Raw genomic sequence first — 12,177 nt, forward strand, 5'->3', positions numbered from 1 at the left:
TTCCAAACACAAAATTAGGGCAAACCAGGACACAGTGAGACTTACTAAAAATAGACTTACTAAAACAACGATTCAAAATATTCTTAACATGTCAAATTTGGGCAAGGGTTTCAACTACAACGTTTCATATTCTCCCTAACAATACCGATTCTAGGAGTTATAACTCAAGTCTGGAGTTCATTGTATGCTTAAGGGTTTGGTTCATTGTATGCATAAGGTTTTAAACAAGTCGATGGTTTCATGGCATATTTGACAACTGTCTCATGATATTCCAAAGAGATTTTCAGTGACTTTGTGACAGATTTGTTTCATAATCTAGAAACTCAAAATACATACATTGAACCCCAACAAAGCTGTATAATCAGTGATTTTGTGCTGATCATTATATGCAAATCAAATAATATAAAATATTCCAATCCAAGATATTACAGAAAGTGCTAAGTTTGGTCAAGGTTAGTGGATTGAATAGAACATTCTTGTTGTGAGACTCTTGAGTGATTTGTAGAAGTGTATACTAGAATTGTAGATTAAGACTTTGTAAATGACGTCTATTAAATTTTTTGATTTGGAAAATAAATAGTGATTTTCTTTTGGTGGTGAGTTTTCTCCTATAAGGGTTTTCCACATAAATCTTGGTGTCTTTTGTAGTCTTGTCGTTGCAAACTGTTCCATTTACTATCTGAAGTTTTTGTTATCCCAATCCATCGGTTGTTTGTAACAGAGGTTCATATCCTCAACTTGTTTCGTCTACACTAGATCCCTTATAGTCTTCAAAGTGTCGATGTCCACACTCAATTATCCATAGTATTGCCAAGGTCTCCCTAGCTCCAAGAAGAAACACAAATGTGGTGGTGCTTTTAAAATAAATACCATATTGAAATTGGTATACACAATTTAGATCAATCTGTAATGTATAGAAAATGACACCAAATAATATGCGATACTATATCGTTCAATGGGATAATTTTACATTCATATGCATTGGCTTATAAAGCTTGTAGTTTTTTGTACAAAATTTCGTCCAACTAACTACACAACTAACATTTTTTTTATTTCTATGCTAATAATTTTCTTTTTTTTGGTAGTCCGATGTATCCCCGCAATCCAACTCGATGCCCATTTGGGGCGAGCTGAGGCAAGAGTAGTCCCTGGAGATGTACCAAGGTGCCCGTAAACCAGGTGCATCAATTGTTTCTAGGCCTTAGAGTTGAACCTGAGACCAATGGGGAGCAAACCCATGGTCCAAGCCAACTTTGCTACTTGTCGGGCTAATACTAATAATTATTTATTATATTTAATTAGTTTCCTATATTTACTAAACTAAAATGTAATATTTCAATAAGGGGAGGGTCATAATTATTCAAATTAAGTCTAAGTTGCAGGGTTCTTCAGTTGCCCCCTCATACTAATATGGGTTTGGTTTGGGGTTGGAAGGGCTTTGTGTTCACCTAGGATGCCCGGGGTGAACCTTGGGTGAACTCAGGGTGGACTAGGGTGAGCCTTGGAGGACTTGGGGCCCAATCGCCCATAAATGTAAAAAAAAACACACTTTTTAAAACAGTTTTAAAATAAAAATCTATTCTAAATATCTAATTTTTCCTTAAAGTGAGGGCACTTGACTCTTTTGCCCCATTTCACAAACTGAAGTGATCAAAACAACATTTTTGCCTCCAAGCTACAATTTTTTTTGAGGGTTGCTGCACTTATCTTTTAAAGTGAGGGCTAGCGGAAAGAAAAATCTTCACCAACAAGAGAGAAAGAGCTGCATGGGGAAGATTTATCTATCAAAGATGCGTGAATATTATAATTGTTTTCATCGTTTTGAAGACTTCTCATTTTTTTTTTCAAAGTTCTGAATAATTTTTTAAACCTTTTATACATGATATTGGGGTTTAATGTCATTTAAAAAAAAGTTGTAGGGTTGTAAATTTGAAATGCGTTTTTTGGTTTGTTATTTTTGTATAGAATGGTTGGTAGTTCCAGTTCAATTGTTCTACATGCAGAGAGCTCTTCAAATTTGATGCAGCGTCACCTCTTTGGTGACATATGGCCATGATTGAACAACTTCTTGGTGCTGGGGGTTATTGTTGGTGTTGTAGCTAACATGGAAACGAATGTAAGAGCTTGCATAGTGGAGTGAAAAATCACCTGTGTTATTTTCAGCTTGGGAATAAAAATTTGTCCAAGGTCTTATTAAAAAAGGGGTGTTCAAAGCAATAAATAATGGACTGTATTAAAGAGAAAGAGGATACTAACATGGTAAATAGATCAAAGGAAATAACACATCCTCTTTTCAAGAAAGGATTGCAGAAACCTCCTAGTAGCTTATTACAATTGGCTTGCCCACATTCTTTCATGCCACTATCATTCTCAGAAGAGAATACAAGTTTTCTTAGGTAAAAGAGGCCCATTGAAAAAGGCCTTCAAGAATGAGGCGAGGGAGATTGTAGATGAAAGCATCGCTTGTTGCATTTATGGTAATGGACTTCCTTTCAACCTTGTTAGATCACCAAATTAGCAAGTATGGTGATGACAATTACCAATACATGTGCTAATTATATTAGTTATGGATATGAAAATTTGTGCACCACCTTATTAGCTGATGAGAGCTTATGTAGAGGCTTCATTGAGAGAATTAAAAAAAAACCAACATTTTTGATGGATGAAAAGATTTCAAAAATAGACCACTAATCAATGTCATTGTACTGTCCTCGATAGAGGTGATGTTTTTGAAGGTAAGAGATTGTGAGGGGCAAGTGAAGGATGCGACCTTCATTGGCAATATCCTCATACAATCCATTGAGATGGTGGGCCCCAAAATTGTTGTTCAAGTCATTTCAAACAATGCTAAAAATTGTAGGGCAATTGGTTCAATAGTGGAGAGTACATATGGGTATATTTTTTGGACACGTGTTGTCCACTCACTCAACTTGATAACACAAAATATTGGCACAAAGGTTTAATGGGTCAAAGAAATCTACATGGAGGTGGAGGAGATTTGAATGCTAATGACTTATCATATGTGACAAGCCATCTTTAGGAACTCCAACTTGGAGTCGTTGAAGGTAATTTGAACTTTATTTTTTCAATTTTTTAATTTTTGACATGTGACATGTTATCTACATTTTAATATTTTAATTTGATTTATTTTATTTGCATCACATTAGGTTGTTGACACTTGATATGCATCACACACAATTGTCTTTAGACAACTTCTGAAGGTACAAGATGCATTGAGCTTTATGGTCATCAATACTCTTTGGAGTGTATGAAGGAAATAAAATAGAGTCTAAAAAATCAAAACATTTATTCTAGATAATGATGGTGGGCCTGTGTGGAATATGTCTTGAGTTTCATTGAGTCTATTATTAGCATGATTAAATATGTTGATATACATCACTCATGTTTGGGTGAAATTTATGATGACATGTACTCCATGGTTGAGAAAATAAGGATCATAATAGAAGCCAAGAAGCATGATCGCGCAAGCATTTTTTGAAAGGGTCCAAAAGATCATTGTTGAATGACCATGTCCTTGCATCTCCTAGCATTTCCTTGTCTTCAAAATATTATAGCTCAAAGTCTTTGCCAAGGAGAATAGCATCATATAGGGATGAAGAGGTTGTAGATATATTGAGTGTTGTCTTGGGTGAGTGTGGCCACTTCATATTTTCAAAGAATCGCGATGTTTTGTAATATCCCCCTTAATTTTTTTAAATTATTTCAGTTTACAATCAACACAAACACCTGTTAGGGTTAGAAAATGAAAACCCAATACTGCTGAAAGTAACCCTTTCCACCTTTTGATCATCGAGAGCCAAATCTGAGAGGGTGAGAGCATACAGTGTTGAGGGGATCTTTAGATGCAAGAAACTGAAATTGATTACAATACTTGGGCGGCAAGCCAACCCCTTCCACTTTTCAGCGGGATAATGAGAATACTGAAAGATCACTTGGCGGTAAACCAGCCAAGGACAAGCCAAGACATTGAAGTAGCAATCACTCAACCGCTTATCCAGCGGGAGGACTAGAAATGAAATTACAAATCAACTCTATCGCTTATGCAGCGGGTGGATAGTATTACAATATTCAAAGTAGGCGGCAAAGCCAACCTCTTCCACTTATGCAATGGGACTAGGAGCAAGAATCCAATTAGATAGCTGTTAGTACTACTAACCAGCTTTACAATGTACAAAATGGATTACAAATTAAGAGAAATCACTATCCCAAAGTAGGCGGCAAAACCAGCCTCTTCCACTTTGCAGTGGGTCTAAGAAAGATTAATAGAAATTGCTGTTAGTACTACTACCAGCATTACAATATGTATCATAGAAGATAAGAATGAAGAACCAACAGCTGCAAACAATTACCAAGATCTTTCTCTCCACACCAAAGAACCCACACACCCTAAAACCAACTCCACACAAGAAGACACTCCAAAATGGAAAATCTCCAAATTTGATATACTCCTAGCATGCTGAAAACACAGAGACCAGCAACACCAAATCCCACTAAAACACTCACAACTCGCCCAATTCTTAACCAAATGACGTGAAACGAAAGCATATGATCACTAGGAGGTAGGTGATCATTCCTACGACAACAAAACATGGCAAAGCGACCCCAATAATTTATGCACGCATCCCAAAGCACTCAGCCACATGGTACGGCCAGCTAGGGTACAATTTTGCAAAAATAAAATTCCAAACACCATTTTAGACTCTACAAACTGACAAATCGAATCGCTCAAACCATAAAAAGAGATAGAAGAAATACCCAGAAAGAGAAGAATAACTCCTTGAGACCTGCAACTAAGAATCTACTTCAGCATACTCCGCGACCAGCAACAAGAACACTCAGAAATCCACACAAAACTTCATCACATTGAGTCCAATCTGCTCCTTTGGATGAGAAATAGTCATACATTTAGCTAGGTGCTATCTCTCAAGCATGAAATTGAGGCACTAGGAGGTATGCATTCCTCGAAGTAAGAGTCTAACAACATTTTGGCAGCACTTCATTATTAAAGCAATAATGGATAACCAAAACAAGAGCCCAACACTCTTATTTATAACTTTGTAAAGCTCCAAATTGAAATTCAACTCCCTCCAAAATGCCATGAAATGAAATGAAATTACATTCACTTTGGATGCCCAAGCAAAAATAATATTTGCCTTTATTTTAATCATGTATTTTATGAAATATTCAATAAAGTGAGTTATGGCATCCAAGGAAATGAAGTGAATTATGTCATAAAATTAACATATTTCTTTCCAAGGCGTCCATCATGCCTTGTAAATAATTCACTTGTATAAAATATTTTTCCTCAAGTATAAATCACCCCAAAAGAAGCTCCAAAAATGCTGGAAGACAAATTGCTCAAATTGACCTTGAAAACTGCATTGCCTGAAATAGCTCTCGAACATGACCACTGCAACCTGCCAAAAATAACACTGCCAAAAATAGTGCTTATTATAAATAGCATACTGCTAAAAATAGTAAGTGTTTCCAAAGTGATTTTGACCACATTTTGAGCAGCAGTCGTACTTACTAAAAATAGTAAGTCCGGAAAAAGTCACCCGATGCAGATGCATGTCGAACCATCCCAAAGCTCTCTGAAAACCCAAAAAGAATCTAGAATTAGAACTGTAAAACTCCAACATATACACCCCTGAAAACACCAAAGAATCCTCCTAGAAAATAGGAAACTCTAATTCTGCATTTGACTGGCCTACGGGCATCTGAGGATAGGCTAACAGTCATTGGAAAGCGTAGTGCTAAAAATGGGGACATTACATGTTTGCATGCTTTGAGATAAATACAAAAAGATGCTCATGAATGGTGATACATATATGGCTAAGCCTTTTCTTAGTAGTAGTCTTTTGTTGAGTTACTGGGTTCGGCCCCCTAGACCCCTGGTACTGGTCCAGTACGGTCCTGGTTCGAGGTTTAGGTCCGGTTCACCTGTGGTTCGGACAGGGTTCGTGATTCACAGGCCTGGCTCGAACCAGGGCGAACCCAAGAGGACCCAGGTCGAACCCAAGAGGACCCAAGTCGAACCCAGGGGTCTGACAACCCAAAAATGGATTTTTTTTTTTGCAAAATTTAATTTTTTTTGGATTCCACCACAAAAAATTAAAATGACCCTAAAAGTGAGTTTTAAAACATTAACTTGGCCCATTTCACACAAGCAACATGACTACAAGCAAGGGGAAATGAAGATGTGGGATATGGAGCCAAAACATACTGATTTGTATGATTTCACTTCTTAGCTTTTTGCATTTGATGACTCAGATAGCGATCAATCAACTTAAAGTGCAAGTGCAAGTGTCATTGGCATTGATTCATCTAATGTCAATGTCAATGTCAATGATGAGGAGGAGGAGAATGAGGATGATGAATTAGAGAATCCATTTGATGATCAAACTTTAAATTGTTGAAAGTTGAGACAATGATACTTGAATATTTTATCATTTTGATATTAAACTTGATGTATATGATGCTGTTATGGTATGATCATGATGCTATGATTACAAGTTTATGTTGGTTTTGTTGTTTAGATGATGCTATGTGACATGTTAATCTTAATTCATGCTTATAGGCTGCATATATATATATATATAATTTACATGTTTTTGTACTAACGAACCCAAACCCCTTTTCAAAATTTTGCCGTACCGGCGTACCGGTTCTTCGAACCCGAACCGGTGCCCGAACCCGAACCCGAACCAGCAACCTAGGTCTTTTGCAATAAAAATTCTCTCAATTATTCATCATTTTATTTTTAATTTTCTCTTTTTTCATTTGTTGCTATATATTATAAATTTATAACTTATGTTTTGTAATTGTAAATGTTGTATACAATTTCAATAGGTGCTGAGTTCTTCAGTTGAGGAATTGGTTTTTGTGCACTCCAACTTATGCCTCTTGTCACATACCTCATTAAAATCTTAGCAATCTTCGCTGAGATAGGCTTCATGGTAGTTCTTTGATAGCCGTTACGGAGTTTCAGCAGACTTTTCCTTTCATCCCCTTTAAAGAAGACCTTCATACCTTCCTTTCCTGCTTTTCTGTCCTTGAAAACTTTCCGGCCTTCTAACAGTAGATGATGACTTGGGCAATCAACTCCTCATCAATTCTCATATTTGAATTCCGTCCAAAAGCTGTGATTGATCTTTTTTTCCAGGATCTTTCAATTATAGTAGTGGCCACGGGATCATTACCTTTTAACCTCTCCAGGTAGTTTCGTAAACCCGCCATCCCTAAGAATCCTCCAAATCTTAGGACTGTTCTGTAGCCCACTGCAATTACTTGGCTCAATTATATGCCTTTCACCGCCCATTTTCTTCCACTGCACATAAAGATAACAACGAAGGACCCCACCCCTTCTGTCAATTCTAATTCTACTTTCCATCGCCTTCTTACAAGCTTTCTGACGACTATCTGGAGGGTTACTTTTAGGAAGGGATATCCTACCCATAAACCGTGCATAGTTAATTCGCAAAATCATGAGGAAAGTCAGAAGGCGTTTTTTGACAAAGGCAATCATTGGATTGTAAGTTCTTGGTGTGTAAGGGCATTGAATTCAAATCCTTCCTCCATTTCAATCTATCACTTGCCACACCAACATTTGCAAACACATTAGCAACTGTGTTTCCTTCTTGGAGCACCTGAGAGATTTCAACCTGATCAAAGTGATTAAATAGGCAAATTGCATCATTCACAAGGTGATCGATTGTCCAACTATGTTTTTGGTGACCTCTATGACAATTTATGATATTTAGAGCATCCCCCTCTATCCATTTTTCATAAACCCCTTGTCAAAGGCCTATTTGATACTATGAAGGCCAGCAGCAGCTTCAGCGTAGTAACTGGTTTGATGACCCAGAGAAATAGACATGGCCCCTAGGAATCTTCCATTGGCAGATCTTAAAACTCCTAAAATTGTGAGTTGCTTTTGCTCACGAAAAATTAAATATTAATTTTAACAGCCATCCCAAAATCTAGAAAACCTTTGCCATCCCTGAAACCCTGTACCTTTGTTCCCAAAACTTGGAGAAACACTGACTCTGGCAAGTGTCAGTGGTTAATTTGAGTATAAAAGCTCTTGTTTTTTGAAGTACGTTGCATCTGTCTGATTGCCCTTCTGTTAGCTGTACTAATTTATAAGTGGCTATATAAGAAACCAGAAAATATCATGGCACTGATTACTGTCTTTGTATGAAGAATTTCACCTCGTGTGGGTATATACTATGTACTATATACTAAATCCTGGCTGTAAAGTATTATGGAAGATAAATCCAATGTTAACCCTTAGTGGCTGTTGGATACACCTGCAGAGAGACAGTGACAGTACCCTAGTTCTAAAACCTGGCAAGTTATTTGTAAGTAACTTGCTTCTGACTTATGTGCTGAGTTCTGCAAAGAACTTATGAGTAACTTGGGGTGTTTTTGCCTGCAATTCACTCAGACTCGCTGAGTTTTTGCATGAAACATGGCCACTGGAAACAAATTTCAGAAACCCTTTTAAAAACCTTTTTTTTTTCTGTTGTCATTTTCATCATCAATAATTACTATTAGGATCTCACCTGTGTGAACTGATTGTCGAGTATCGATGGCTGGTTAAAAGTGATAAAATTATGAAAAATGGCATGTGCCATGAAAGTCCTTGTGGTCTTGAAGGCCTTAATTTTGGCCTGGTGGTGGGGTTCTCTGCCACTCATCCCTGCCTTGTATTGGGACAGGGAACCCACCTTGTGGTCTTGAATTATGAGTGGCAGTGGCACTACTCTGTTTGAATGCATGTTTTGTAATGGATCACTGTAGGTGACCAGCCTTGTTTATGTGCATTGTAGCTATTTTAAGCATTTGGTTGGATGGTACCTGACAGCTTTAAATGTGCTTTTGATTATAAATCATTGTAATCATAACAGTTTAACATGTACCAAAATTCTCCCATGCAGGTATATGTCATCTACAATACTAAAAATTGCAAGTGAAAGCAACTCAGTTGTAGCAGTTGTTGGAAGAGGACATTTGTCTGGGATTAAGAAAAGTTGGAAACAACCAATTCCAGTTATGTTCCTTTGCTTTTTATGCCTCTCTACAAAGCTTTATGTTCTTTTAGAAAAATCTTACCTGTTGTAACAGGAGAGTTGGTCATCTGATTTTTTAAATAAGAGATGAATTACTGCTAATGGTTATTATTATGCGTAGCAGGTATCTTCTTTATTAGAAGTTCCAGTTGCAAGATCTTCATCATCTGTGAAAGTTTGGGCTGCAGTTGCTCTGGCTGTTGGTGGTGCTGCCATCTTCTCTCGTATATATTTGACAGGAAAAAAATAGTATGTCAGACAGGAGTTCCTCTTTTAAATTTTTATATTGTCCTAGAAGTGCTCGGGCATGGTACTCAGGTGACTTGGTGGCTTTAATGGAATAGGTGACCTCATGCTGCTTTTGAAGCATAATTTAGCTTCTTTCAAAGAAATGATTGGATTTTTAAGATTTTTGGAAATGTTCAGATTGAACACTCTTTTCCGATTTCCTTGTAATTTGATTACCGAATAAGAGAAACTATAATGTTATTCAATAAGATGTTATTAGAAAACCAGGTTCTTGTGGGCTGATACTCAGCACTAATTGAATTGTATATATGCATTTTCACCTTGGATTTTAGGTTGAAAAGGCTCATGGTGTAACTGGGAATTCTTCTGTATTTTGAAGATATCCTTTTCTAGAAAAGGCTAAGCATGATTTAAAATTGCCATTGGTGGATTCGTTTTAGAGCTGTGAGACTGATAAAGATGTGAGTGTAAATTATACTGCAATTGTGAGCCACAGGCAAATTATAATAAAAAGCATATACAACAAGTTCAATTTTTGTTTTGCCAAGTAAAAAACATTTATGTAGGGCTGATTAAAAATAGCAAATTTGTACATTCCATTGTTTTCTCAGTTAGACTAGATGCTGTATTGTGAACACTTTTGAATTCCATGTACCAATGTATAATGCCAGTGAATTAGAACATCGTTCCCGGTACAAGTTATGGCAGTTATTTCTTTTCGACTTCCAGTAAAGCAGATGTTGTATGGTTATATTTTGTTTTTCTCCTGCTTGCAAAACTATATACAACACACTTCTGAGGAACGTACTGTCTTATTTTCTTCTTGAAGTTATATTATGATTGAGTAATCCTCTATTGTTCCCTATCTAGTCATATTTAGCCCTTCATTCGCCTCATATGCTCATTCTGCTAGCATCAGAATTCCATTTAGATAACCTGCTATGCGCTTTTTCTTGCAACCTGCACGACCAAGCTAAAACACCATTGTATGTTAGAATAGAAAAGCTCCACCAAGCTGTATATCTCTTCTGCTTGGTAAAAAGTTTGGGAGGCATGAAAGAGTTTCAGGAAGGGACACCACTCTCTCCTTACCTATGTAGCATAATGGCAAATGCTCCACAAAGAAAGACACGATACTAATAAAGAAGGATTCAATATCTCATTTTCAATTGGTAGTTGATACACTAATGGTTCCAACTACAGAAGCGAGAAGTTTTAAGCAAATAGTGGATATTTTTGAAACTGATTCGAGCTAGATATTTTCTTTTTAAGTAATGAGAATTAGAAGAATTTGTAGTTGAAAGGTTGAGCTACCCAATATTTATGGCAAAGCACTTATGATGGATGGAAGAATGAATAAGGACAGTTGGAAGGGAGGGTTAAGTTATTTTGAAGTAAAACTATCAACATTGATGGTTGATGGCTTACTTTGGCATGTAGAATTCAATCAATCAAAGTACGACTGCAAGCAGTTCAATTATACATAATGTCTTTATTCAAAATTGCAAGGAAAATATATGAAGTTGTCGGAAGATTATAGAAGAATTTACCATTCCTATGTAATGGTACAAAGAAAAACTAGAAAAAAAAACCTGATAGCCTGAAAAACATATGCCAACGGTGAGAGGGGATTTGAGTTTGAGAGTCATAAAGAACCTGAATGTGTTTTGGGAGCAAAGATGGTATAGGGGAGGGTTGTTGATCGGGAAGTATTTGTATAACCATAGAGTTGAAAGGCTATTTACTGTAGAGAATCTTCCATATGGTTTTTAGGGATGGATTTTTTTGAGGACTTATACATTCTTATTTGAAGACGACTTGCGATGGAATGATATATGGCTAGGGTCAGCTTTCTTGTGTTTAAGTGGGAAATTTGTTGATCTAAAAGATTATATAGGAAGGAATTGTTGGAAGGTTGGTGCCTTCATCCCCTTGGTTGTTCAACGTTGTCTTTGGGGATTTGCGACATGGCTTAACCACCTCCTGTGGTTTGTTTATCTCTGGTGTTTGTATCGGGCATTAATAGGTCGATCTTTTGGTGCTCTTTTGGTGCAATGACAAACCTTGGGCTAACAAGTGGTATCAAAGCTCAGGTCATGGGTTTGAATCCCTCAGTTGTGGTGGAGGGGGGTGGGAGAGGATTGTTGGAAGGTTGGTGCCTTTGTCCCTTTGGTTGTTCAGTACCACCCTCAAGGATTCGGACATGGTTTAACCACCTCTCGTGGTTTGTTTATCATTGGTGTTTGTATTGGGCATAAATAGGTTGATCTTTTGGTGCGACAACAAACTTTGGACTAACACAAATTTGGGTAATAGGGTTTAGATCATTCATATATTGGAATAGAAGCATTTGAAATTGACCCATCATTTTAAAAGAGGTAAAATCATTGTTTTAGATAATATTGTGACAATTACCCCTTTTCAATTGAGGGGGTGTTACCAACTTATATGGGACGAGGTCAAATTAAAAGCATTCAGTAAAATAATTTCTGCATTATAAGATGACATGGGAGATTTGGAGAAGATTTATTAGTAGAATGGAAGTAGTTTGGCTTGACCCAAAAATACCAAAAAGTGTAAGGCTCGTAATAGGATTTCATAGGTTATGTTAAATTAAGTCAATATTTTATAAATTGGGTTTTATGATTTGAAAGGAAGTTTGTTATTTTTAAAGAGGAAGAAAATGTGGCAAAATATAGAGGCTTCAATGTTGGAATTGGCAAGATTGTAAATTAAGATAAAATAAACCATTTGAAGACTGGAAGTTTTAAAACAATACAAGTTGTTAAGATACATCTAAAATGAGTGGTAGAAACCTCATAAAGATAGGGGT

The 12,177-nt window shown here is 36.7% G+C and overlaps 1 protein-coding gene across 2 annotated transcripts in view; it reads left to right on the forward strand.

Annotated features, from left to right (window-relative positions):
* Window positions 1-9,876, forward strand: part of LOC131041675 (uncharacterized) — a 135,053-nt gene extending 125,177 nt beyond the window's left edge. For both annotated transcript variants that reach the window (XM_057974826.2, XM_057974825.2), the window contains 2 exons: window positions 8,964-9,075; window positions 9,220-9,876. In XM_057974826.2, the coding sequence (XP_057830809.1) occupies window positions 8,964-9,075; window positions 9,220-9,345 (238 nt within the window). In that variant the 3' untranslated portion in view covers window positions 9,346-9,876. The remainder of the gene's footprint in view (window positions 1-8,963; window positions 9,076-9,219) is intronic.
* The last annotated feature ends 2,301 nt before the right edge of the window (window positions 9,877-12,177 follow it).

Source organism: Cryptomeria japonica, chromosome 4 (assembly GCF_030272615.1).
Source record: "Cryptomeria japonica chromosome 4, Sugi_1.0, whole genome shotgun sequence".
Lineage (NCBI taxonomy): Eukaryota > Viridiplantae > Streptophyta > Pinopsida > Cupressales > Cupressaceae > Cryptomeria > Cryptomeria japonica.